This window comes from Vanacampus margaritifer, chromosome 11, assembly GCF_051991255.1.
Source record: "Vanacampus margaritifer isolate UIUO_Vmar chromosome 11, RoL_Vmar_1.0, whole genome shotgun sequence".
In the NCBI taxonomy this organism is placed as follows: Eukaryota; Metazoa; Chordata; class Actinopteri; order Syngnathiformes; family Syngnathidae; genus Vanacampus; species Vanacampus margaritifer.
The window spans coordinates 9764656-9791971 of record NC_135442.1 but is presented as its reverse complement, the minus strand read 5'-3'; the positions used below and the strand labels follow the sequence as shown (position 1 = coordinate 9791971).

At 38.5% G+C, this 27316-nt stretch overlaps 2 protein-coding genes across 4 annotated transcripts in view; both read right to left on the bottom strand.

The window, feature by feature from the left end:
* asic4a (acid-sensing (proton-gated) ion channel family member 4a) overlaps positions 1 to 14556 on the bottom strand; it is a 186075-nt gene extending 171519 nt beyond the window's left edge. Inside the window, exons 1-3 of the mRNA XM_077579655.1 lie at positions 14425 to 14556; positions 14167 to 14345; positions 218 to 428 (exon numbers count right to left, since the gene is read on the bottom strand). The gene's annotated coding sequence lies outside the window, so the exon portion shown is untranslated. The remainder of the gene's footprint in view (positions 1 to 217; positions 429 to 14166; positions 14346 to 14424) is intronic.
* Positions 14557 to 14663: 107 nt separating this feature from the next.
* On the bottom strand, positions 14664 to 27133 carry gmppaa (GDP-mannose pyrophosphorylase Aa). Of its 3 annotated transcripts, XM_077579661.1 has the most exons (14): positions 26990 to 27133; positions 25685 to 25782; positions 25492 to 25595; positions 24869 to 25061; positions 24650 to 24709; positions 24434 to 24564; positions 24287 to 24301; positions 22053 to 22187; positions 21820 to 21917; positions 21689 to 21735; positions 21486 to 21578; positions 19923 to 20091; positions 17599 to 17652; positions 14664 to 15353 (listed from the first exon to the last, which is right to left on the bottom strand). In XM_077579661.1, exons 1-13 carry the CDS (start codon positions 27027 to 27029, stop codon positions 17639 to 17641), a joined length of 1197 nt encoding a protein of 398 aa, XP_077435787.1. In that variant the 5' UTR covers positions 27030 to 27133; the 3' UTR covers positions 14664 to 15353; positions 17599 to 17638. The 3 variants fall into 3 exon arrangements, with proteins under 3 accessions (XP_077435787.1, XP_077435785.1, XP_077435786.1); XM_077579659.1 differs by lacking the exons at positions 14664 to 15353; positions 17599 to 17652 and adding an exon at positions 17699 to 19820; XM_077579660.1 differs by lacking the exons at positions 14664 to 15353; positions 17599 to 17652; positions 24287 to 24301 and adding an exon at positions 17699 to 19820.
* Positions 27134 to 27316: the final 183 nt, after the last annotated feature.

The following is a 27316-nucleotide window of genomic DNA, read 5'->3' as shown; positions in this document are numbered from 1 at the left end:
GATCTGTATGTCACTCTATTGTCCGTCTCCTACGAATTCCAATCACTCTCCGGAGCCAGGTGAAACCAAATTGGGGAGGCAGTCTTTGATTCTTCAATACGCTGTTTTTATGCATATTTCTTGGTTTATTCATATATCCAATATGACTGTCGGACCCTGAAGGCTGGAGCCGCTGCTGAAAGGATTAAGTTCAAAGGCAAGTGAGAAAATTACTCACAGACTCAAGTCTTTAGCCGTGCAGTGGCCCTTGTGTGTCGCCAATGCCTCGCGGGTGGTGAGCTGAACGCTTGACCAGCCGGTTCCACCTCCGACTGGACGAAGCATTAAAGTTGTCCTTCGTTGAGTTTGGTCTTATTCATGCATATTCAATTTGTAGAGTTATTCACCCTCATTTGGTACCTGTCAGAGCTCTCTCATGTTCAGCTGTTCTGTCAATAAAAGACAAGAGGGGGGAAATCATTTGAAAGACCTCAATCTATGCTAGGAACACATAATTATCAACATTTAATGTTGTAATTAAGCAATATCACACAAGAAGGAATAATGCTGTCAAAGATTATATTTGTTGATTAGCTTTGCATGTTTGTTAGCTAGGAGCAACAACAAAAAATATGATTTGTTTGATAATTTAATCTGTTATTTGGCTTCACCAAGATAACAACAGCAAGCAGTGGTGTTAGCTGGTTAGTCGCTAGCACAGCATACTAACTAGCTAACGCTTCTGCATCAACATTAAAAAAAAAAATAGAAAGTTTAACTATTTGACTTTGACAAGTCGCATTTAAAACATCATTTACTGTATTTCAAAAAGTAATCCAGAAATTAAGCTAAATGACGCGATGAATGTGCACTAATTAGCCCGCATTAGCCGAGTGTCCGCTCCTGTTTTACACCTAATGTGTCATTTATGCGTGATTAATGTGTCATTTTAGCACATGAGCACACCTGGAGGTGTCTCATTTTCAACAACCCGCAGTAATATCAAATAACCGCTGACCGATGTAGACCGAATTAACGGTTTAGAACACCTATGAGGCAGCGTTTTATAGAAAGTTAAGTTCCAGTGCTATGCTATGCTATGCTATGCTATCTATCTATCAATTCAAAGAATTACCTTTATGCTACACTACAACTGGTGTAATGGGTGATGTAGGATGGACGCCATGTTTTATTCCTTGCTAAGGAACAGTACAAATGACCGACTGAATGAGCGTAATGTTGTTGATGAATGACAATTTTACCTGACTGATACAAAATGAGGTCGTTAAAGTGTTGCTTTGATGACTTGCACTTGGAATGCACTTAGGAATAGGGTCGAGTCGAATCACCGATTCCTTGTCAGGCCTTGGGGATGCTCTTGATTATCAAAACATAAATACAATAAAAGAATACTTAATAGTTATGGGCTTTTAACAACAAAGCAGCACAAACGGATGTTGTGATGTTTTGTTTGGTGCAACCGTAATCAAAAAGCTCTTTCCTCATTCCATCACACAGAAACAAGAAGTCAAATTAAAACAATCCAAGGTTTATGCAAAGAAAGTTGAAAAAAGAAGCCATTAAAAGCATCCATGTGTCTGTCAAAGGAATCCCTAATGAAACACTCCATAGGTCTTGATAAAGAGGCATGATAAAGGTTCACAGATTGACAATTAAGTTTCATTTCTCTGTCAGAGCAGCGGCAATAAATGTGATTGGATTCTTAAATGCAGTTTACTTGAAAGCATAGAAGCGAAGCAACATTTGTGGAGTAATTGTTTTCTCCAGAAACAATTAGCGCTAGCTTGCCAAATATATACACACACGATATTTACGTGTGTGTATGCGCAAGCTTGTTTCTACAGTATGTGAAAGACAAGGGAATAACATGAAGTCATGTAAATTTCCCCCCACTGAATTTAATAGGAAATTACACTTTAGTTCACACATTCAGCTTCGATAAAATCACATGAAATTAGACGCACTGTTGTATTTTTATAGAACCAATTGTGTTCACCTGCAAGTGCTCGCCTTATTTTTAGTTACCTTGACATTCACACCTCACACTGCAACCAAGACCATCATCGCTAATTAGATACTCCCTCAAACTGACAAAAGACATTCATTTTCATATTGTCATCTTCTCCATTTTGACATCACCAAACCACCGTTCACTTTTATCAGAACCCAGGTCCAAACATTGTCTCTCGCATCCTAACCTATTAGAGATGTTAAAAAATATATAGTTTTGGCAATATATCGCGATATTACCGTGCGCAATTCTCGTATCGATTCAATATGCGGCTAAATGGATTTTTAAACATTAATTTTTGATGGGAATATTCAACAAAGCATCTTACTTGAGGTTAGCTTTTAAACCAAGCGTGCTATCCAGAAGAGTCCAAAAATATCACAGGTGCTTCATGAAGCTTCATTTGTCCGTCTGTCTGTCTGGTTAGCTGTTTAGCTAGCTAGCTAGCACCTTTAAACCAAGAGTGCCATCTAGAGGAGTCAAAAAATATCACAGGTGCTTCATAAAACTTCTTTTGTCATTGTCTGTCTGTCTGGTTAGCTGTTTAGCTAGCTAGCTAGTTGGCCCATTTAAACCAAGAGTGCCATCAAGAGGAGTCAAACAGTATCACAAGTGTGTCATGAAGCTTTATTTGTCCGTCTGTCCGTTTGTCTGTCTGGTTAGCTGTTTAGCTAGCTAGCTAGCTAGCACCTTTAAACCAAGAGTGCCATCTAGAGGAGTCAAAAAATATCACCGTTTTTTTTTTTTTTTTTTTAGAAAACTTATTTTGTCATTGTCATTGTCTGTCTGTCTGGTTAGCTGTTTAGCTAGCTAGCTAGTTGGCGCATTTAAAGGAAGAGTGCCATCTAGAAGAGTCAAACAGTATCACAAGTGTTTTATTAAGCTTCATTTGTCTATCACTACTGATTAGCATTTTCAAAATTTTGAATACAAAAAAAAAAATCGCAATAATCGACTTATAGATTCATATCATGATTAATCGGTATCTAATCGAATCGTGACCTATGAATCGTGATATGGATCGAATCGCCAGGTACGAGGCAATTCACACCCCTACTGTTGATGATGTTCCACGTCGTGCGTCACAATGGAAATCTGACTGCCATAACAAATTGACACCGGTGCTAATGAAATCACATGAGTGAATGAACACGGGTGGGCTGATAGAATGTCAGAGAGGTATAATGAGGTGACGGCGTCCACTTTGTCTGCCACTGCCATTAGGTGTGCCATCACTCTGGCTGTGTGTGCCATCTGGCTGCCATGTCCTCTTTGGTGTGACTTCCCAACAGAGAAGTAAAATGATTTACAGACAATTACAAATATTTCAAAAAGACACAAGAAAGTAGCAAGCTCTCTAATATTTTCAACTTCCACATTATTGACATGCAAGTACCAACAATGATGAGCAAGTTTCTAAAAAAAAAAATTTAAATAAAAAGGCTATGTGTGGGAAACAAGATAACAGTTCAATTTTTGTATTCCAATGTATGACTTGTGTAATCGCATCACACCATCGGTAGCCACGAGCCGTGGCTCATTGTACAATGCCGTAACGGACAATAATCATTTGTAATCTTCTTATTGTGTTTATTACAACTGCATTGTGTGAATATTAAAATGACGCAGCAACAATAGTTGTTCATTTAACAGCGATATTTTTTTTTTATCTCACTCGTTTTGAGTTTTTACATAATGCTACAAAATGACTCTAAGCCTGTTGAGAAGCAGCAGCTGCCCTTTTACTGCTTATCATTCTAAATAAACAGAAGAAAAATGTAATGACTTTCTGAAAATTGGAAGATGTAGCTAATTAATATGTCCATGATTGTAAACAAGCAGTAATAAAATAATGGATTTAGATGAAGTTTATTGCCATCCACAATATACAGTTCCGACAAAATAGCTTTAATAAACAGCTCAGGCCAGTAAAGCCTAATCTTTTCTAAATGTTAGTTTGCGGAGTTGCCAGTCGAATGCTTTTAAATTATGTTATTTTACTGAAGTGAAAATAACTTTTTTTCACATATTTCATTTTAGAGTCTAAATGGGTGTGTGTTTATATTAATTTATAGTCCTGCATTCGCCTTTAAAAAAAAAAGGGCGGTGGTCGTCTACAGTACTGCCATTTAGTCATAGGATTAAGATGATCCAATTTTCCAAAGACCTACCTTTGTTTACTCAAATACAACATTTATGATATATGATCACTTGAGTTATAACCCAAAAACAGATGCGCCTTATTTTGTATGACTATTAACACTAATAAATTTAATTTTGTGTATTTTAAATTACATTAAAAAAGTTCTCAAAGTGAACTTCAGTTGTTTCAGCACCGATAGGAGTTACATAGAGGTTTAAATTACGAAATCCAATTCTCCAATGACATATACAACAAGTGTAACTATAATTCATCAACTTATCCCCATCCAATTCTTGTCCCACTAAGAATCAAAAAAGAAAACAAAAGATAATTGTATGCATTTGAAAAGAATTTTGCCCCGGGCTGTACCTTGGGATATTTTGTCTGCCATATGTCTTTTACTCCATTGTTGATTTCTTGTTAATAGCATCCTGCCAATGTTCAGACTGAACAAACGAGAAGATGTGACTGCCTCGCAGGACGGTGACAAAACTCTCGCGGGTTATTAATATGCTCACCACGGAAGTCTCACTATTCAGTGTTGAACAATATCTTACAGTCATCCCAACAGTATAGTGAGAAAATATTATTTCTCAAAGTTTTTTCATAGGCCTAAACATGCAACTGTTTGTTCGACTCAAGTCAGTGACAGGGCGCGGAGTCGTTCTGTTTGTTCTAATGAATAATGATTAGCATACAATATTATTGTTTGCATAATCTGGGTAGCTAAAATTGATCTCGGGTTTACAATAATGGAGTCATATCCCGGACGTTTTCTAGAACGGCCCAAAAAATGGGAATTGGATGTTGAGCGCAATCAACTAACTGATAACTAATTTAACCCTGGAGAACCCACGGGGTCAAATTTGGCCCCTATAAATTCTACTACTCAAATAACAAAGACCTTTTTTTTTTCCAGCAGTGATTTTGTCCCTGTGTTCTTGTTTCCATTGGCCAAAGTGTGTTTGTACATTCAAAATCCAGTTCTAAAATGCAACAAATAAAACAAAAAAATTATATTGTTCAATGTAGCTGTGATTGATTATTTTCTTAAATTCTAAATAGTTTACTGACAGTTTTTGTTATTCTGATTTTTCGAAATGATACCTCTAAATCCCAAAAGGGTCAAACTTCGCCCTAATCCTAAATTAGGGAATAAAAGGTTAAAATTGAAAAAACATATATTTTGGTGTTCAGTGAATTTATAGCAGTCGTTTAATGTATAATTCATAATTTTCCAAAGAAGAAAAGGGTTCTTGGGTTCTCCAGGGTTAAGTCAATATTTCAATTTTAAAGTTCCAAATCCACTGGCGCATCCAGTGTAACTCACGGACAGATAAAAACCCGCATGGGAGTAAAATTGTCTGTGAAGCCTCTACTTCATCAAATAAGGATTACCTCGTAGGTAAATGCAATGTGTAAGTGGTGTTTCATAATTGCATTGACCTAATGGATTGGGTTTGTATTCTACTTTCCAGGATGATAACTTACATTTCACTGCTTTCCAAACAATCCTTATGGTTGATTGAAGACTATTGTTTTGCTTTGGATCTCACAATTACAAGAGCTGAAATGTATTGAGCCAGCCAAGTACCTTGTAAACTGTGCAAGCTTTTATTTGAGAATGATTAGAAAGCAGATTAGGAGCAGAGGAGGATGGAGTCCAAGGTGGAGCATCCACAAGGTTTGTCCAACAGACTAAGCTCATGCTTTGCCAAACTGGCAGTATGAAATCCTGCAGCAAGAGAACAGATGGAAGTCTGGGCAGGAGCAAAAAAGGAGAGCAGATAAATAGTTAAAAGCGGGAACATAATGAAAGGAAGTGGGGCCCAGACAATACATTTTGGAACAGCAAGAGAGCAGAGTTGTGATGGTCAGGAGGCGGTTGGATGGCACGAACATGTGAGAAGGCTTAAAAAACATACAAAAAAAAGGAGCGTACACTCAGGATTATGCTACTTTTGGAACCCTTTAGCATTGGGTTTTTACAGAATGTAGAATCGTTTTCTTGTATGTGTCAATCAGACGCTTCAAATATTATTTGATAATATTAATTTTCTGTCAACAACTAATAGGCAAATCATCAAGCTTTATGTGTTGAGGTTTTTCCAGGTTCATACTGTGCCCTCCTCTAAACTGGCAGAACTCAGGCGTCCTGTTCTATGTCCCTCTGTTGGTCATTGTTGTCTTGTTTCGCGGACAGGTTATTTACTTACTTATTTATGTTGTTCATTTTATTTACTGGGGGAATTGGCCTTTTAGGAATCAATAAAGTAATCTTAAATTCTCTCTCTCTCTCTCTCTCTCTCTCTCTCTCTCTCTCTCTCTCTCTATCTATCTATCTATCTATCTATCTCTCTATCTCTCTCTCTCTCTCTCTCTCTCTCTCATAAACTCCCTTCATTGCCGCATCCGGGTTTGCCATCCAGCTATTTTGCAGATTTTTTTGGTCCTGTTTTAACTCAATTTAGTTGTCAATTTGGGGTGTAATTCCACTTTTGGCCACTAGGTGGGGACACACTATTGTGCAATTTTAGTGTAGATTTGAAAGGCTGTGTCAGCCTCATTTTTTCTGAAAATTCAATTCTCTCTCTCAACCTGCATTTTAGGCTTACACAAAGCAACAGCTGCAGTTTGATTTTAGAACGAACATATTTTTATCGATATTGATGTATAATACACATAAGACGATGAGTTAAGTTAGTGGTGCGTTTACTGTAAACGCGACAGACTGTCCCAGATTTTGCGTCATTATGTCAGACTGTAGTAGAAAGCAAGCCTCAGATGTGGCCATGACTAAACATGACAAAACTGCTACCATACACACGAGCAACTGTGGGAAAATGGACACCTGAGATGTCAGGTCCGGGTTCTGATTCAGGCTATTACATACTTTAAGGCTTAGTTGCTTCTGCTGCCTAGATGAGTAACATCTGCATCTTGACTCCCGTGTCTAATTTTTTGATACTTAAAAAAATCTTGACATGCATCCACAGCAATCACAGCCTTTTTATCCCTCCATAATTTTCTTTTCTCCATTAATCACTTGACGGTGGTTTTCAGCCAAATAATGGCCTCCTTCATTTGTCTCCTTCATAATCCAATGTTGTTGACACATGGTTATATAAAACAAAGACATCACTCATCTCCGATATGAAGTGATCGGAGGGGGTGTGGTCTAAAGTACATGTTTCAGATGCCACTTCTGGTACTGAATGGGTACTCGTAAATGTGGCATTGGCTGTTGGGCTTCTTAATTTTAACGGTAAATGTAGGCGAATACAGAACCATAAAACGGTTTCAGACAGAATATTTTCCACTTTTTTGGGTAAATTAAAACCCACCTAATCAACTATTCAGCGGTATAATGTCCTAAAAATTACAAACACAGTTTCATAAAGGCATCCCTGAGACTGCAACTCAAGATCAGTACTCATTATCCTTCCAGTGCAAAATAACACTCTTTAGGCTGCCCGTCGCGCAGCAACCACTTTGTTTTCAGTTAAATTAAAACTTATCTAATGAACTATTCAGTAGTATAATGTTCTACATTGAATCTATTTCTTGCATCAATGAAGCCAGTAATGGCTCCCAGAGCATTGTGGTGCGCCGCACTTTCGCCTCAACCGCTTAAAAGTCACATCACTACCCTCATAATAGTGCTGCACACACAGATCAATGTTTTAAGGTTTGCAGCGTTCAACTCACCAAATTTCTCCTATTTCCAGAGTTAAAATGTATTTGTTTTGTATTCTTTAGGAGATTTTAGTAGTTTTAGTTAAGCGCGCTAATGGCAACAATTCCAAGGAAAGAGATTGCAAAAAACACAAACTTGCAAATCTGTCCTTGGATCCCTTGAAAGAGGTTGTTATTATATATTATACCAATGACAACAAGGATTTTAATGTAATTTTAAGTCAAGAATGAAATGCAATTGATATTTTTATCTCTGGGATGTTTCCTGCTGTAAATAACTAGAGGGGAGTCCCAGGTTCATTAGTGCCTCCAGGTGTAACAACTGTTGTTACTCATTGGAGTCACCTGCAGTGAAGTGTAAAAAAACCATCAGTTTGCACAGTCACATTGGGCCAAATGAATTAAATGTGGCGTAAAGAAGCGAAAGCACAGCATCGTTAATGGGTAATGTGATATCTGACACGCACATTAAGGCAATTGTTTGAGGAAATCCTCCTGGAGCTCGCTGGTATTTCTTTTCTTGTTATTCTAAAGATATTCACATGCCATAATTGATCTCAAGAGTTAAAATATTCCTATTCGCTTTGTTTCCATATCCTGTTACGATGTATCACAATTCAAAAATGTTTTTTTAAGTCATCCACTGCCATTGACGGCTATTGACGTCAAAAATATTTTTTTTAATTAACTGCTAGTGAATGAGTTTTTCTTAGTATGACTCTAAAATTTAAGCTGCATTCGAGGATGGTCGGAAGTCGGATATATCCGAGTTTTTTCCCAGTTCTGACCTGAACGCATTTGAGGCGATAGTAAACAACCAAAATGTAAAAATAAATTATTTTTTTTAATTTTGGTCCTCAAAACTAATTTTGACCTCCAGCAAGCTTACCTTCTCGCAATTTTGCTTCATTTATTGTTTTTTATCTTATTTCATACGCATTCCATAGAGTTTAGTCGTTCACCGTGTCATTTCATGCAGGGAGATAGCGGCACACTGTCACATACATTGTGTTACGTGAAGTTATGTCGAATATTTATGAATGAAGAAAGCTATCTAGTTTTATACTCGAGTAAATTGTGTTTTACCATTCACGGTCTGTGTAATAAGGGGTCGCCATTGTAGAGTGACGTCACTTGTAGTCCGTCGCTGAAGTCGGGGTCCTTTTTTCCCCCGACTTCGCAAGTGGAAATTACGAGTTCGAAGGGGGCGTTCCCGTACACACTCCCTGGTTTGAACTCGGAAAAGTCCGACTTCCGACCATCAACTGCGGCATTAGTGGTTAACATGTCTGCTGCACCGATCTGTGTTAACGTTCATTCGTCTGTCTTTCACTGCCATTGTTGGAGTTATATTATGGCTAAGAATAAATAAATAAATAAAAAAGTATTTTTGTTGTTGCATTTTTTGCTTTATTTTCTACCCATAGAGAGGAATACTAAAATTTTTATAATGTATGATATCTTTAAGAAAACAGAGTATTTCGAGGCCGGACAGAATGTCCTCTTTTTTGGAAATCAAAATATGGTCACCCAAGCTCAACCAAATAAATAAACCGCAAGAACCAGGAGTGATGAGCAGAAGTTGAGCCAGACGACACAAGCACAGAGTGTACAACAGTCAGCTGGAGAGTGAGTGATTGAGAAGGAGACCCCAGGCAGGTCGGCCCTTTGGCTGCCGAGTGCTAGAGCAGAGCGCCTCATGCGAATAGCTTGGGTACTTATAAGTCATGAAGTGGGGGGGGGGGGGGGGGCTGAGGCAGACGGCCTGGGGGCAAAGCTTAGAGGGGGGCTACACCGGCACAAAAGGAAGAACATGTCTGGAGGATGACAATAGCTGTGAGCAATGAGGATGAAGATGGCCGCGGGGCTGAAGGAACACCTGAGATTCAATATACAATGACCAACAGTGTCTGGTAAACAAAAAAGAAATTGTATCCATGCGAATCTCTAGAGATTTGTGCAAACAAATGTACACTCAGGAACAACTTCAACAACTTGGAAGGCAAAGAAAACATAAACAATGTAAGGATTGCCAGCCAGTACTGTATATAATTACACTTTAACTCAGGGATAGAGTAAAAAAGTGATTATACATTCAACAAAACTAGTTGCTGCTCTATTTGTGTCGGGGAACGTTGTGAGCTTCAAGTCGCGAGTTCGTTGTTCAGCCCAACTTACGACATTTACGATTGGTGGCCTCCCGAGCAGCTCGGGGAGGAAAAATCTCTACACATCCCACAACGAAAGATAATAAATCCGTCAGGATAATCTTTTCGAGACATCCGTACTTTTGTTGACTTTGATCAGACGGGGAGAAAATGATTGGTTCGGCTGTATTTTTGCTGAAGCCAGAAGTGAGCAGCCCAAAGTTCTAAAGACTGCTCTGCATCATTATTTCATCACCTCTTTGGTCTTCCTCGAAATATTCATTTCAGTTAAGTAATTATAAACAAACAGCTAGGATGTTTTTATCAGTTGTTTAACACAGAAAAAAAGTGTATGGATACTGAACCCAGTTTGTCGTCCGAAGGTTAAAATCAGGTGGCCAATCACTTAGCCTATGAATTCGGAAGATGTTTAAAATGAATTCAATGCTTTGATGATTTTCACACAACATACTATTATTAGCTGAGAACAAAACGTGTGGCACATACATATACCGGTACACATTCTTGTTCGGACCCGCACATGAAGGCTGTTAAGTACAATTGGGTCATTGTAAAGGTGGGTGGGACGTGAGGGGGGCATGGAACTGCATATCCCCAGATAAGGATCAGGCTACTTCCAAATGCGGATACAAATCTGATATGAATCAATTATCTGTCTATGCTACTGCAGTGTAAGCAGGCAGATCAGATCGGCCCGAATTGTGCTGCTCAATTACATAATCACATTTGCATGTCCTTAAACAACACAAATATTGTATCACATATTCAGAAGCATACGACATTAAATTGTTTACATTTTAGTTGAGTACTCTTAAGGAACACAGATTTATGAAATATACTGTATATATCTTAGGATGGATATCGGTCAATTATTGCTGTGGTACTATAATAAACAATACAATAAACGTATCAGAATGGCAGCGGACTCCCTCCAGCCCGTGCTAACGCTATCGAGCTTTGAGGCTAAAGTTAGGCAAATTTTTGCTATCTAGCCTTGAGGCTAATGTTTGGCAAATTTTTAGAAATCAAAATATGGTCACCCAAGCTCACTACTATTCCGGGTTATTACGTTAAGCATTGTGTTTCATTTCCTTTCGTCTTCGCACACAGTTTACACCGGATGGTAGCTGTTTATGTCAGCCATTTTGTCTTTGAGTCGTGTCTTTGCAACTCCGTAAAAGGTTCACTTAGTCTGGCAACTTTTTAGTCCTCATATTAGGTTAGGAGATTGGAAAATTTAGAACATAGTGAAATTAACTTAAAATTGGCAAAGCGAGACAAATTAGTCCACTAGTCTTTCCACTTCAAGCTTAGCTTATCCTCCTTATCTCAACCAACAAAATGGAGGACAAACAAATACCGTTTGCATGATGGGGAACCATCTGTTTACTCCCAAATTGTTGCTATTTGCATCTTTCCCCTCATGTTGTTGTCGTTGGCCTCAGTATGGCCGGTATCCTTGGGGGGGAAAATAATAAACAAACATACTCAAAAGCTTAAAAAAAAAAGATTGATTGGTGGTGCTGAAGCGATTTAATAATAGTGCTGTTTGTGTTGTGTCTTTATAAAATACTTCACTGTCAAACTGTTTTTCATGAAAACAGCTGCAATGTGCAATTGGACAGCGATAATTATACACTCCAGCAAAAGTGAGTGACGGTTGAAAACAGAGCTGAAAGAGCTGAAAATAGTCTTTTAATGCAAAAGGTGGGGAAAAATCTGGGATTAAAAAGAAAGTGAGTGGTAAAATTTCCTACAAAATTGTTGAATAAGAAACAACATAAATATGAAGCTTTGCAGCCCTTATATGCGGATTCAAGGGGAAGGATAGAAGTCTAATGTTGTGCTGCAATTTTATTTTTTAAATTTTATTTTTTATTTTTTAACTGAGTGTCATAAAGTCATGCAGATGCAGCTCTGCTTTGCTCGAACATTGGGACAGTATGTAGTGTAGTCCAAAGCGGGTCACACACAGAGCAACAGGACATGACTGGCCTCAAAGAATAGCCACAGTGCCCTCTATTGGACACAAACAACACAAAAAAAAAAAAGGCAGATTGCAGTCAATAAAAATAAAATTATATTTTACCTGTACTTGCATTTACTCTGCAGTATTTAATAGAATTTTTAGTGATCTGTCACCTCTAACCCTTTACTCCTTAATGACCCCCATTCTCTTAGGAGAAAGACATCAGAACAAGGTTCATCCAAAGGTTCTACCCAAACCAAAAGGTTTGAGGTCATCATTAATCGGAAATACAGTCTATATGTTGCCGACGTGGTTAGGAAGAAACACACACACAAATACAGTGCTTTTCTTAAAAAAAAAAAAAAAAAAAAGACCTTTCTTTCTAGTGACCCCAAACTTTTGAACAGCGTATCTTTCTCGAAAGTTACGCTGGTGGGCGAAAATATGCAAAGCACATAAAAGTCATTCCGAGGGCAGGAAGCTCGCAGGTTGATGGGTGTAACGCACCATACATAAACGCGCTTTGACAAGACATCTACTGTATAAACAGTGGAAAGGTCGATTACAATGCAGGGGATGTCTGCCAAACCTCAGCCAACACAGCAAAAGCAGACCTCTAGAGTCGACACACTTGTGCTCCGTATGCACCAACTTCAACAAACTAAACAGGCACAATTACGATCGCGCTGCATACGGAAACAAGCCCACACTGCTATTCTCTATTACTATTTGACAAGTAAGCAATGTCAACAGTCATGCACGTTGGTTCTGTTGACTAACCACTATTGATTCGGAGGATGCAGTTGTGCATGTCAAATTAATATTGCAATAGGTTTCTATTGGACCGTGGACCCCCTCCGGTGGGAAGCAGGAAGCTTTCCAGTTGGCTTCACTGGCCTTTCTGCTTCAAACATGAAGTCATGAAACACTCTTTAAACCCCGAGTGACTGAAGACAGAAAAAAATGCGAACAACTTTCGTTTGAGTGTTTTGTGTTGTTTTTAAAAAAAAAAATTGCTTTTGAAACAAACAAATCAGATGTCAATAGACTGGAAATGTATGTTCATATGCATTTATTTGACACGTTTCACTGTTATTACTTCTATTCACTATTACAGGTATGATTATTGTCCACTAGGGGTCACTGTTCTCTCTCTCCTTTTTTTTTTTTTTTAAAACCATTTATTGAGCATAGAAGAAGAGGGTCCCTGTTTTCAATTTCTACAACGTACTATTTGTGACGTTGAATTTGTGTGTGCCTTTATTAGGTGGGCCAGGCCTGTTTAGTTAGTTAGTAAGCGAATGAGACTTTTGTTTGCTGGCTGGTAACTTGTTAAACCGTTAGCCACTCGCTATGTTGAGCGATTGCGTCAGTTGAGAGGCCATTGCCAATATTGCCATATAATACAATATTTTTAAATTAACAGTGGTAGACTATATTAAATTACCTAAAGTTGGGAAACGTAGGCCCTTTACTGCTACTTCTGCTGCTGTAACAGTCTGTGTGGAAAAATGCTCAGTGGTTAATTCAAGTTTCCATTTTTAGCTACCGAGTTTCAAATATAATGATTTTTGAGTATTCACTGTCACGATTTTATTTTGACACTAAAGACATGTACAGCATTTATAATTTCCCTTTATTTCTATTTTTATGTGTGTACTGTGTCAGCAAGCCTTTCTTTAAAAACAAGCTTTTGCAAAAATGTGCGTTCATGCCCTTGCACCGGTCCACTTCTCTTGTTTTCATCCGATGCTTTTGTTAAATCCCTTGTTCGAAAGCGGCGAACACAGACAGACACGGGATAAAGCGGCCCGAAATTGTGATGGAAATTCACTCTGCTGAGAAGTGGAACTAAGGCTGTTTTCACTGTGATGATTCGGACTGGGCTTAGCTTCTCAGTGTGCAAAAGTGTGAAAGGCACAGGTTCAACTCAGGAAAACGCGCGTTAATAGTTGTCAGCTTGCAATCACATCTGCTATTCATTTAGCTCCATTAAGTGTTTTGTCTTACATAATATACAGTACAATTAATAGGCTACCCATTGGACTCAGTAAAGTGAAATCATATATTTGTTTTTAATACACTTGACATGTTTAAAGATAATTGATGACACTATTTGCAAAGTCTGAGAGCTACACAAGTTTTAATTGCAGAGATATACCATTAAACTTTCTCTTACCATTTCAGTTTTTTTCCATGTTTGTGGCTGTGGCTAAGATGTTCTCCCGTGACGCACTGGCATGAGTCATCACTCTTCACTATATAAAAACTTGAGCATCTTTGTTCACAAGACATCAGTAGTTACTCACATTTCTGCCACCATAGCCTGTCGTTAGCTAGCTAGCTAGCTAGCTAGACCTAAAAAAAATAAATAAAAAAAACATCTTTGCTGGATGCTACAATTCAAATAACAGCTTGGTTCCATTATTTACATTACCAAGAGAGGAGGAGACGCCCGTCTGCCGGCTGAGGAAGCATGGAAGCCTTTTAGCTTGGACTTTCTAAGCACAAGAAAGTGGCTAGACGATGTAGCATCCATTTTGTAGCTGGCCGTGTTTTCACTCGTTCAGCAGACACGCCCACAACATTTCAACAGCTTGATTTTTCACCATTTTATATAGGCTACTTGCATTTAAAAAAATATATATATATATAATAATTTGGCAGGGTTAACGAAACTTTTATTTTAACTGACTTTTAAGTAGAGAACTACACTGCATCATATCAAAGAGTGTTAATGCCACACACTTCCACACATTTACTACCACAACACTAAATATCTGACACTGTCAATCAAAAATCAACATAATCAAAACGTTTGATTCAGCTTTTATATTGAATCTCATTAGAAGGAGCAGGCATAACTGCTGATAACAACACAACGGTCCTGATAACGTGCCGCCGTGTTTGCCGCATTAATGCAACTTAACTTCATAGTTTCCAGACTAATTCATCTTCCGTCTCTTGAGGGAGCTTTACGCATTGAATTTGTCAAAGTCGTAAGTCAGAAATGCAAAGTTTGAGAACCACAAAACCACCTGCTTCACACCTGTTCGGGGGAAAGAGGGAACTGGCACACTTTAATATTTCACGGTGCAGTTTAGCAAAACATTAGCATTCACTGGCAATGCCCGACAGCCAAATGCTATTTTTCCTCACCATGTGACTCGGAGATGTCAGTTCCGATTTGACAGCTCATTTGTCAGCCCTTTAGGCTTCTGTTAGGCATCTTCCTCTCACTTTACGCTCATGCAGACCCTCCACCTGTCTTCTCAGGTGGAAACATCCCTGGACCGTCGCCCATAGTCCAACAGGCCTCTTGTGCCAGCCCTACACATGCTCACGTGTACGTGCGAGCAAACACAGCTGGGAAACAAACAACATCCACTGAGACTGAAACAGTTTTTTTCTTTTTCTTAGTCCTTTCATTTGGATTTTCCACTGGGATCGCAGCCAATTATTCTTATCACTTAACAGATGTGCTTGCCGCAAAACGCATTTGCAATTATGCCATTATCATGCGATAAGAAAAACAATAATTACTAATCCACTATTAATTTGCCGCCTTTGTTAATCTTAATGTTAGATGTATCTCAGCAGTAAACAGTTTTGCACATTCTCCTTCTATTTGAAGGGGGTACAGTAGAAAATAAACATTATTATGCTGATCTCCTTCCCCACGGGTCTTGTTCTGACAACTTTCCATCTCCTTTCCTCAGCGCCTGAGGGCAAGTGCTCGTATGAGAGGACTTGTTTATGGATTGCACAAGTGGACTTCTGAAGTGGCAGCTATTTTATTCTTTCATATGCAAACATAATCGCAGAAACTGCAGATGTCAGAAATATACCAACTACTTTTAAGTTTAACTACTGTAAACTCTGCAGATAACACATTCTGATGGTCATTGCCAAGAGGTATTAATCAAACTCTATTGATTTACTGTATATAAAGGGGTGTCAAACTCATATTAGCTCAGGGGCCACATGGGGGCCAGATCGGTATTATTTATAATTATACACAGATTTTCGCTATTTACGGGCCAGTCCTAAATTGTGGGGCGCGACTGTAAATATATTGTCCCTAAAAATAACACAAATGCAAATGAAGCACGGCAACATTTTGCCTAATGAGTTCCGGGCATTTTATATCTACCTATTTTGCTTATACCTGTATATTGTTCACAGAATGCATTGTGTGGTGCCGTTAATGAAGTTCTAAGGGTGTTAATCCTTTTCACATGTGGAGTTGAATGTGTCTCTTATTCAGCACGTTTGTGTTTGATTTATGTTGGTCTACATTTTTATTTTTTAAATAGACAAACTAACTTTAAATTGCATGTAAAAAAAAAATTCTGGCGGAAAAAAAAGAAAAGAAAAAAATTGCATGTAAAATAACGACATCCAGAGCAATTCCGTGTACAAGTTGCATTGCTTGTGAAAATAAGAATTGATATGCTTTGATTGTGGCCGGCTGATTAATTAGTCCGACATTACTCTTTTTTTCTTTTTAACTTTACAAAATCAAAAAAAAACTTGTTGCGGGCCCAATCCGGCCCGCGGGCCATATGTTTGACACCCCTGCAAATGCACAGGTACAGCAGGTAGGAATGAACTTTAGATGCATACTACTAAATTAAATTATTATTACATGTGGGTAGCAAGTAAGGACCTATTCTCTGGAACTACAATATCTATTACAAACTAAGCATTTTAGTTTTCAACCGTATTGCTGTTAATGTATTGAACATTCCTTAATGGCACATTAGACACTCAGTGATGTTTCTTTAGTAATTAAGTAGTTTTTTTCCCCCATCATTATTATTATCATGATGGTTTGCATACTCCGTGGCTTTCCCAAGGTCAGCTGGGGTAGACTCCAGCTCACCTCCAACCCTAATGAAGACAAGCACTATACAAAATGGATGGATGCAACGATTGCACATGAGCCCTCATTGATTCCCCGTTGAGACACTTTCACCTGCAAGGTTCTCAAGTGCAGTGCTTCGGAACTATTTTACTGACATGATTGTGTTTGACACATTGTCCTTTCCTGAAATTACTGCGAGCATTTCCATTGTCAAGACGGAAAATAACATTAAGAACTGTGAGGGGGGGGGGGACTCACAGAACATTATACATGAAAAGTTTCTTTTTCTTTTTTGCTATTTCATCCGAGGTGAAAAAAACAGGAATCACAATGAATTAACAGGTGACTGACTTGTTTTCATCAAGGCCACTTAGTATACAATGATGATATTAAAAGTGGATGTGCAAGTTGCACCGGCAATCCTCCCTCCACTTCTTACAGGCGGAGGAGGAACACACACTGGACTGGTCACCACAAGCACATAGACATTCATACTCACATTCACACCTAGAAACAATCAAGAATCAGCAATGAACTTTTAGTATGCATGTTTTTGGAATGTGGAGGAAACACCCGGCGAAAACTCTGGCAATGCCAGGACGAGCATGCAAACAACCACACAATCCCAGATTCCACCTGAACATCAGAACTAAGCGGTAGAATATTAAACAATCATGCTGCCTTTATAGTTTAATAAAAAAAAAGTTTTAACTGTAAACTGTATATAATTAAATTTGCACTCACTCGGTATATTGCCTCTCACTCATGCAGATTGAGGAATACGTCAGGATGTATTGTCTGGATCAGGAAGAAATAACATGCACGTTACAAATATACTAAACAGTTTAGATTCCAACAGTATTTTATTTTACGTTGACAATTTCTTAATAGTACATTAAACAAGGGATTTGTAACATTTCCAGTTTCGGCGGGAGGCCTACTTGCAGTTCCTTACTCACAAATTCAACTACACTTTTCTCCCCCCGTGGAACCTATACTTAGCTATTTGCTGAAAAAAAAAAACGCAATGTACATTACAAGATTGCACCAAACGCACCAAAAAGTAGCAATTGGTGTAAAAGAAGTATGTTGAAAAAATATACCACGACTGTAAAGGGATACATGACTCATTGAACCATTTTCAACATTAAGAATATATTTCGTCTATAATTAATGTGATAACTTTAAAAAAGATTTTTTTCACTTGCTGTCGACTGAAGATGACATCACTTGATGAAACAGGTAACGACCAATCATGGCTCAGTTTTCTGACCAAAAGCAGAAAACAGGTGAGCTATGATTGGTCGTTACCTACTTCCTCAGGTGTGTCATGTCATCGTCAGTCGACAGCAAGTGAAAATTTAGTTTTTAAAGGTATTAATTGCACATGAAAAATAATGACGTTTTCAAATTAATTCTGGACAAAATTAACTTCTTACGGTGAAAAAAATGGCTCCTTTTAGGATTGTCAGGAAAGAGCTAGATTACAGAGTCTTGTTGTGTATGTTTTGGCTATTAGAAAGCTCAAGATGATGTTACATTTGCTTTTTGCTTCTTTTTTTTTTAACAATTACTTATATTGCTTTACTATTATCATAAGGGATCAGTTGCTATACGTTTACTTTAAATGTTAATGCGAGCTCCAGCTCACCGAGTGCTATCGAAAATGGATGGATGTTTCAAATGAGCCCTCAGTTACTCCGCCTTTGAGACACTTCCACCTGCAAGGTTCTGAAGTGCAGCGCTTCAGAATTATTTTTACTGACATGATTGTGTTTGACGGGATGTCCTTCCCTGAAATGACTGTGAGTATTTCCATTGTCGAGAAGAAAAACAAATTTAGTGTCGGGGGTGAGGGGGGAAGATACTCACGAAAAGAGTACATCAAAAGTTTTTGCCAACTAATTTCTTTGTAACATTGGCCCTCAAAAGAAGCACATTTAACAAAAAGTGTTTGAGTGCAAGTCTCACCAGTCGCACAACTCCAAGAAACACTACTTGTTGGAAAACCCGCATCATTTTAATGTAGAGCCACTTTCACTGAATCCCCTTTGATGCACTACGGCAAGTGAATTTGCAAGTAAAGCTGACGCCAAAGCTCCACTATCTCAATTTACATTTCTCCCTAATGCCGCCATAATTGAAACTAAAGTGCAGAAGTGATCACGAAGGCTGAAGAGTTTATTAAGTAAATGCTAATATGGCGTACAGTTCCACGAGTGATTGCAAATGTTCAACTTAACCATGTGCTGTTGATTTTATGAACACTCAAGCAGTCTGCGCCCCCTGCTATGCTATGGAAGAAAAAAAAAATACCGCACTACTTGATTGCAATTTCAATATCATGTCACTGATTTATTTTGCTGGTAGTCAGTTTTTACTGGCACTTAATACGTTAAAAGGTTTTAATCAAAAGCGCCACCAAAATAATCACCTCTAATTTTTACCTACAGTCAGTAATTTTTATTCGCTTACAATTACTGTTCTCGCACCGGGCTCCCAGGTTTGTCCTTGGGGAAACATAATGCGCTCACCTATAAAACTCTTTTTAACATCGTATTAACATCCACCAAATATATTACTCTTGCTCTGCCGGTAATTTAACAGTTTGGTAAAGTTAATAACTTTGGCCTCTGACAGCACTTTTCAAGGTGAATCAACATGTATGATTGCTCTTTCTTTAATACCGCTGACACCCAATGATGCATAAAGCCTTGAGGACAAACACATAAAAATCTATCTTTCAAAACAGCTTAATGAATGTCCCATATCTTCACTCCTGACATCTTATATACAGTAACTCAAAAGGTGGGTAAGTGTGGATCCCTCTGACACCGTGAGGAAATACGGCGTGCGCAAGATTAGCTAGAGAATAATTTGGTTCTTGAAGCTGCGGTTGAGGTCTTTGTGTGGCAGGACAATAGAGTTGAGGATTATCACCTCTCTGGGAATGGACACATTACAACCTGCGGGGTGGATGTAAAAATATGCGTGGAATTATAATGACCAGTTTAAATACAAGCAATGTGAAACAATAAATGAACAAATCAAATATGAGGAAATATTACCAAGAATGGTAATGGATGGCGTGAGTTTTCCTTCTCTGAAGAGGGTCTCGCTGTCAATCTTTGCGTATGGGTCGTTGGGATTTGGGTCACTGGGAGTTCCTTCTACTCGTGCCCATTTGCCAATTGTGCTATCCCATCCTACGATGCTGTGGAGGACACAGCAATGGTCCTGGAGGACACAAATCATCAATCATTGAATTCTAAACCATTTTGTAGGCAAAACAAATTGAATCCATCCATTATAAATGGGAGAAATGATAGCAGCCTGAACATTTTAAGTGACGTCATTGGACAAGGAGGAGGCTTTCACTTCAGTACTTTCACTCAAAGACAATAGTTTCTAGTTCTGAGGTGAATATTAGTGCATTGTCATTTGAATTTGTGTTCATCATTGTTTGTAATTACTTTCGTCTGCAGGGCTCCCTCATGTCTTATACCGATTGTGTTCCGTCATTAGTCGATATAGCTCCCCTGTCTGCTTGTGTCTTCATGTACAGTAAGTGCTGTGCTCTGCTATTATTATTCTCTTTGGCCTATCGGCATTTTTGTTATTGTGTGAAAAGGGACATTCTTCGTTGCTTGCCTGCCATGAGCTGCTTGCTTGCGTTTGTGTTCTCAGCACTTGTGACAAGTGCTTTGCTTTGTGTGGAAAGTCAGTTACATAATGATGACAAAACTTGCAAAGTTGTCAAAACCGATTGTCAAATCAAGGCAGTTAAACAGGGTTTGTGTTATAACGGCTTTGAGGGGTGATCTCTTTACGTACACGAAAATGATCTAGCATTGCTGTTTTGAAAGGTTTCACATACAGACATTTTAAAAACAAAATCCCATTTGCACGAAGCAGAAAAAATGCCTGAAGATGTCATTTGCATAGTGTTAGTTAGTAACACACGCAACAATAGTCTCTGATCCGTATCACTCAAGTTCTCTCTCGTGAACTTATAACTAGAGCGGTCAGGTGATTAAAATTTTTAATTGTAATTAATTCCATAACTTCAATAGTTAACTCACAATTAATCACAAATGTGATATCTGTTCTAAATGTAAAGTTTTCATACTCCTGTTAACATAAAAGTGGAAAAAAATGCTAAACTAAGAGAAATAGGGTTGCATCTTTTAGTCATTGATGCAGTAATTTCATAATAATTCATAAAATTGAGTTAAAATTAATAAGATGTACTGTACTGTAAAAAACGAGTGTGATATTGATGTGTTGAAGTAATTTTTCTGCCTCTAGATGGCATAATTGCGTTTGCAAGACATTGGTGATAGCTAAGTGCATTTTTCTTTTCATATTAAGAGCTATCTAATCTTTAACATGAAGTAACTTGTGAAATTCTGCACATTTTTAAATTTGTAAAATACAACTTGACCCCTAACTCCACAAATATATGCATTATTATTATATTATTCCCCCAGTACGGGCATTCCAAGTAAGGGGTGGTCATTAATCGCGCATTAAAAAAATTTGTGGCGTTAAAGGAACTTAACGCCACTCATTTTTACCTCTACTTATAACAGTAAAAAAAAAAACATGTTCTTTAATGACATCAAACTTACCTGAAGAGTTGCACCATGTAGGATAATGGATTCACGCACTCTAACCCCAGCACCAATAGTAACTCCAGTACCAATGGAGACATTAGGGCCCAACTGCATGTTGAAAACCGAGCACATAGTTGCAGTTACTGCTTTCGTTCAATCTGTCCTCAACATGGGAGTGCTTGTGCATTCATATCATAATAATGCTGAATGATACTTACCACAGCAGTGGGGTCAATGTTGGCAGTAGGATGAATATAGACATTACCTAGAGAACAAAATAGGCCATTTTAAAGAGTTTGGGTCAGTGCAATGCTTGAAAGCAATGACGCAACAGAGACATGAGTCGTACCACTTATTTTTGGGCCTCCTACTTTATTTGAGGCCAGCCTTTCAGGATGAGTTTTGTTATACTGGTTGAGGTACAATCGGCTTGCATAAATTGCAGATCTGAGAAGGGGGGGGATCAGAATAATATCAAACACGTTACCAGTTAGATTCAAAGTCAGTGGTGTTCAAAAGGGTCATATGCTCAATCAGCAAATACTAGAAACCGACAACCTGACGTTCCTCTTTTTCACTCACCCTGCTGATTTAATCTGGCTCCAGAAACGAAGTGTTTTATAAACGTAGAGTTTGCCCTGTCCAGCTAGGGCGGTGAAAATGTCCTGCTCCAGCCTGATGGCTTCTGCTCTGTGCCAGCCATTGTTCGTCTCCTCCCTGCCAGGGACAAAAACTTGACTTTATCCTCAGATCTCAGGATAGAAGTGGCTGTGCACTTTTATTGCATGATGAAACGCAACTGAAGCCTGTGGGGTGACAAAATACCCGCACAAACTAAGTAGTTATCAATTATGATTAGTTGAGTCCAAATATTAACTCTTTGACTGCCAACCGTTTTCAGAAAAGGGATGCTGTGGGTGCCAGCTGATTTAAGCATTTTGACTGATCTTTCAAGGTCCACAGAAAATTTTGTGTTTGGACTATGGAAACACACATGCTACCAAATGAAAGATTGAACTCTCATCTTTCATCAGCACAGCTGGCCAAGGCTTTCCTCAAACCGCCCCACCCACCCAAAACAAAAAACAAAAAAACGTAGTTAACGTCTTTTAACGTTTTTGGCAGCCCTCATTTGGATTTTACTAAACGTTATTAAACGTTTTTGGCAGTCAAAGAGTTAGGATGAGTTTGTTTTTTTTTTTGTTTTTTTGGGGGTGTGGGCCGGTAATTAAACCTGAAAACTCCCAAAACCGCCGATAAACATTAAATATAACGTGTAATGTCATATTTCGTGGAGTCAATAAAAGAGGCGTCATTGATTGATAGGGCAAATTAAGACATTTCAGTCGCTCACTGATTTTGCAGAAAATGCCAACCCATCAGTCTATCTATCGGTGTGAAATACAGTGTATCATTTTTTGAGAGCACAATGAAACCACTCAAAAATCTTGCATGATATTATCTTTTTTAAAATAGCTCTTCAATCTAAATCTGATGTTTTATATATGCAGTCACTTGGCCGATAACCTGAAAAGCCAAACAAAAACTCATCAAACGCTCTCCAAAGCAGTACTCAGAAGTGAATGCAAGCACGATTAGAGTTAAAACACATCACTTGTCAGCTCGGGGTTCAAGCTAAAGCCGATCCTACATTTGATCAAAACCTTGAGTGGATGGCTCTCCATACTAATCAGTATCTCTCTAAAAGTGTATTGTGAGAGCCGCTAGATGAAACAGAGTGTTAAATATTGATGAAAGGAACATGTTTAAGGATTCCACCCATAATGGGAGATTTACCAAAAGGGGAGGTATGGTTCGAGGCAAAGTCATCCCTGGGAGATTTTGCCCTGCATCCACTTTCATTACTTCCAAGTTCTATGATCAGAAATTGTGCTGATTTGGTGCTAATCCTTATTTAGGTGGAATGTAGCCAGTATAGCTTGGCTATTGTCTGAAAGGCTTTAAAACCTTAGGGTACAACATCTAGCACACAAAAACACCAACAAATAAAAAAGTGTGAACTCAAAACTCCAAAAATAATCCCATGTGTTTTTTCCCCCAATTTGATTGTGACTATTGTTTAGGATGAGACTGTAAAAGGAAGGTTTTTTTCCCCAGCACCACATTCAAAAACAAATGTTTACTTTCTCAGGTTCACCAACCAAGTTATAATTTGACCATGTGCAGGATTGTCCTCATGCAAATATTTTCCAACTTCACAGTGCAATAGTACAAAGTGCGGAAAAAGGAGAAAAAAAAAAGAGAAATGACAATCAACGCATGCTTATGTGTGAGCTGCTGAATTTTCCCGCGGGGTCACATCAACATGACAATGCGAGAGCCAGCTAAATAAAACAAGTATGAGTGCATCATGTTTTAGATACAACTTCCGTCTTAAGCGGGTTCTACACATTCATCATCGGGGCAAGTTTGAGCATTTTCCCTCCTGGATCTGCTTGGAAAATGCTAATAATCATAAATTGTCAAAACTGTTCAAAATGTCTGAATCTGGTGGTTGTCAAGGACAAGCCAAAGGAAAACAGTTTTTCCTTTTTTTTTCATCTGAGAACCAGGGCATCATTTTGGCAAACCGGCAGACTTCCTATTGTGTGTCCCTCTGTTGGTCAATGTTTTCCGTCTAATGGCTTATACCTGTACTGTATTTTTTTTTTTTTTTTAAATAGGACAGAGAAAGAAAGGTGTGGGCAACAATCACATCAGCATCCTACGCAAACTCAGCCATTGTTGCTAGGTAACTCACACCAAACTATTAGTGCTCTATAACCACACCGTGCAGTTGACATGTACCAACTTACCCATCATATGGAAAACTGATGATTGTGTGGGGGTAAACACAAAATCATAGATGGGGGAGGAAGGAAAAAGAGACAAATGAAGACAACCAAAATCATAAAGCACGCACACGCACACGGATCCCTGACAGGCATTTCCCCCCAACTCACTGCAGCATGTCTTGTTGATTCTTCTGGAAGACTGTTCCAATGTGCTGGAAGATCTCAGGATTAAAGAGGTAGATGCCACAGTTGATTATGTCACTCACAAATGTGCTCGGCTTTTCCACGTAATGCAGCACCTGACGATCAAACAGATGAACTGTTATCGTTTTTTTAGCATAAACAATGATGAGTGGGAAAGTATGTATGGAAATAAGTACATACCTCATTTGTTTCCTCATTTGCAACTATACAGCCATAATTCAGGGATTGTTTTCTATTTGCCTGAGGAAGGAAACAACAGTGTGAATATAGAAGTTTAAAATCTTTCAGGATAAACAAATACTAACACAATACAAGGAAGGAACTCACACAATATTACATAATAGCCCGGACCAAAAAAGTTCTATAAAAGACAAACAACTGTCAATCGTGATAACTCACTGTTGTTCCGAGTATCACAAAGCTGTTTGGTTCTCCGTGTTCTTTCTGGAAGCTGAGCATCTCTGTCAGAGGAAAGTTTGCGCACACATCTGCATTAAGAACAAAGAAAGCCTGGGGGCCACCAGCGATGATTTGATCTCTGAAGTGATAGATGCCCCCTCCAGTACCCAGGGCTGCATATTCTTGCAAATACCTGCAGTGCACAGGAAAAGCCAAGCTGCGGTTAGTATGACTGTTTTGAGAAGCTGAAGGATGAATGATCCATTGTGCACTGCCCGTGGGTTCGAATCCCATCTTTGTCACCGTTTCTTATTTGTGACAGTCGTCTCTATACTCTCTAACATTGGCCTTCATTTTTCCCGTTCGCGGTTCATTATGAACGACACAAACAATGTAATGAGGTAGCATTTGTACCAATACAGATGCAAGGCAGCACCTGTGTTTAAGGGAATGCCATCATGTTGAGACGGGGATTTATTTTACATGCTCTCTGCAAAAACTTCAGTTGGATAATCAAAAAACATCAGCATAAACAAGGTGCTCTTCCTACCTGTTGCTTTTGGCGTTATTAAAGTAATTTAACAAATAGCTAAACCAGTGTTGCGATTTTACTTCCTGTTTACCTGATGGAAATGTTGAACTCCTGCTGAGCATTAAAAATGAATCTGGTCAGCTCTTCATTAGGCTGGTAAAACCCGATGAGCAGTATCTCCTTCATATTTGGTAACTTTTTTTTTGGGGGGGGACACAAAAAAATTGTTAACTGACAGTTACAAAGCTTCCTACAATTTGCCATAAACTTGGCAACGGCATCACCTTGGCACATGCTTCGATGTGATGCTGCAGCATGGGTACACCAGCTACTGGAAACAAAGGTTTGGGAACTTCAAATGAGAGTGGCCTAAACCTCGTGCCTGCAAAATAACATAGCACACAGAATTACATTATTGGCTTGCATATAAAACATTCAGTCTCTAGAGTACCTACCCAGTCACCACCAAATGAGAAATTAAACAACCAAGGAAATCTTTCCTGATCTGCCTAATTCTGAAAAAGTGTCAATTTGTGACAGAGCCCTTCAGTACTGCTATTTAACCGTGGTTGGAGTTTGTGTTTAACAATGTGTCCACCGCATGCCCGAAGTACACCAATCTATGCACAAATTGACAAGTGTAATTACGCAGATTTGTGATGAAGCGCTGAGTCAGTAATGAAGTGCTGAATCAATGAGAAAATTCTATACATGCTGTCTTCCTGGGGGTAACATGTACAGTCAACATGTAGCTATTTTTGCTCCGGCCTAGTCGAATACAGTCCCTTATTTGCATGAGACATGGTCACCCCCTTAAAACGGGCTGATTTAAGCAGGGCAAATAATAGGGTGTGTGCTATGATTCTTTGGGGGTGATTCCTTGGAGTATTTTGACAAAAAGTATGCAGAGGACATTTTATTAGCACACCTGAGAATGTTTTGAATTGTCGAGGTAAAAATGGGTTAAATATTCAGGTAAACGTTCAGCACTGCGACATAATAGCGCACCGGTTAGAAACTGAACTTGAAAAAAAAAAGAAACTGAACTTGCTGTCATACATGATACATTTTCCCATTAAAATTACAATGAATAGGGAGTGGGATAGGTGAAATGACTTTTGGAGGGAAACTAAAAATGGTCAAATTAACATAAGTCGTGTTAAAATTACTGACAAACGATTATTACACGTACTGTGGAAATATAAAATAAACAATGCCTTAACTGCATTATATTGCTACTTTATTAAATTATGTATTGTATCACTGTTTCCATGTTACTAGTCTTTTACTGACTGTATTAATCGTATAACAGTTAATTACAGTAAAGTAAACTAGCAGGTGCCTCGTATTATTGATACCAGTTATTATTTAAACTCACACATTACCAACATAAAACCCCTTGTGTTGTGTACCTGGAGTCGTCATAAAATTAATATTTACATGTTGTAGTAATTATAGTTGCTTGTGTTGCGCCACGTCAGCTAAATATAACCTTACAACTTACGGTAGCATTGAGTTTTAGCATTGGCATTTTAACTCCCGGTAAATCACTGGCATACTCTACAGACAAGACACTGAGTTATTCTCACCTTTCTGAGGCCCCCCTATTAAAATAACCGCTTTCAGCATTTTGAGCAGCAAGCTTGGATTTGATTTTGCCCCAAAACAGTGGCGAACGTTCGCTGGTGCTACTCCACTGATGTCTACTTCCGCATACAAACGTGACGTTGCATCACGTGTAAAACAAGGAGCGGATGTTTGCATGACATGAATAGCTAAATAGATAAAATAAAATAGCATAAAATAAATAAATAAAATAAAAACAGAAACTCTTATATTGTAATTACTGGATGACACGATGTTTTAAACGAGTGCTGATGAGGAACAAAATGTTTTTTTTTTTAGTGTCTGTTTTC

Excerpts from the sequence above, each read along its gene's own strand:
- gmppaa (XM_077579659.1), bottom strand. The coding sequence starts at position 27,029 with ATGCTGAAAGCGGTTATTTTAATAGGGGGGCCTCAGAAAG. Across the intron at positions 21,579-21,688 it reads ACATTGACCCCACTGCTGTG|TTGGGCCCTAATGTCTCCAT; the intron begins GTAAGTATCATT and ends TTCAACATGCAG. Across the intron at positions 20,092-21,485 it reads TACATGGTGCAACTCTTCAG|GACCATTGCTGTGTCCTCCA; the intron begins GTAAGTTTGATG and ends TGTGTCCTCCAG.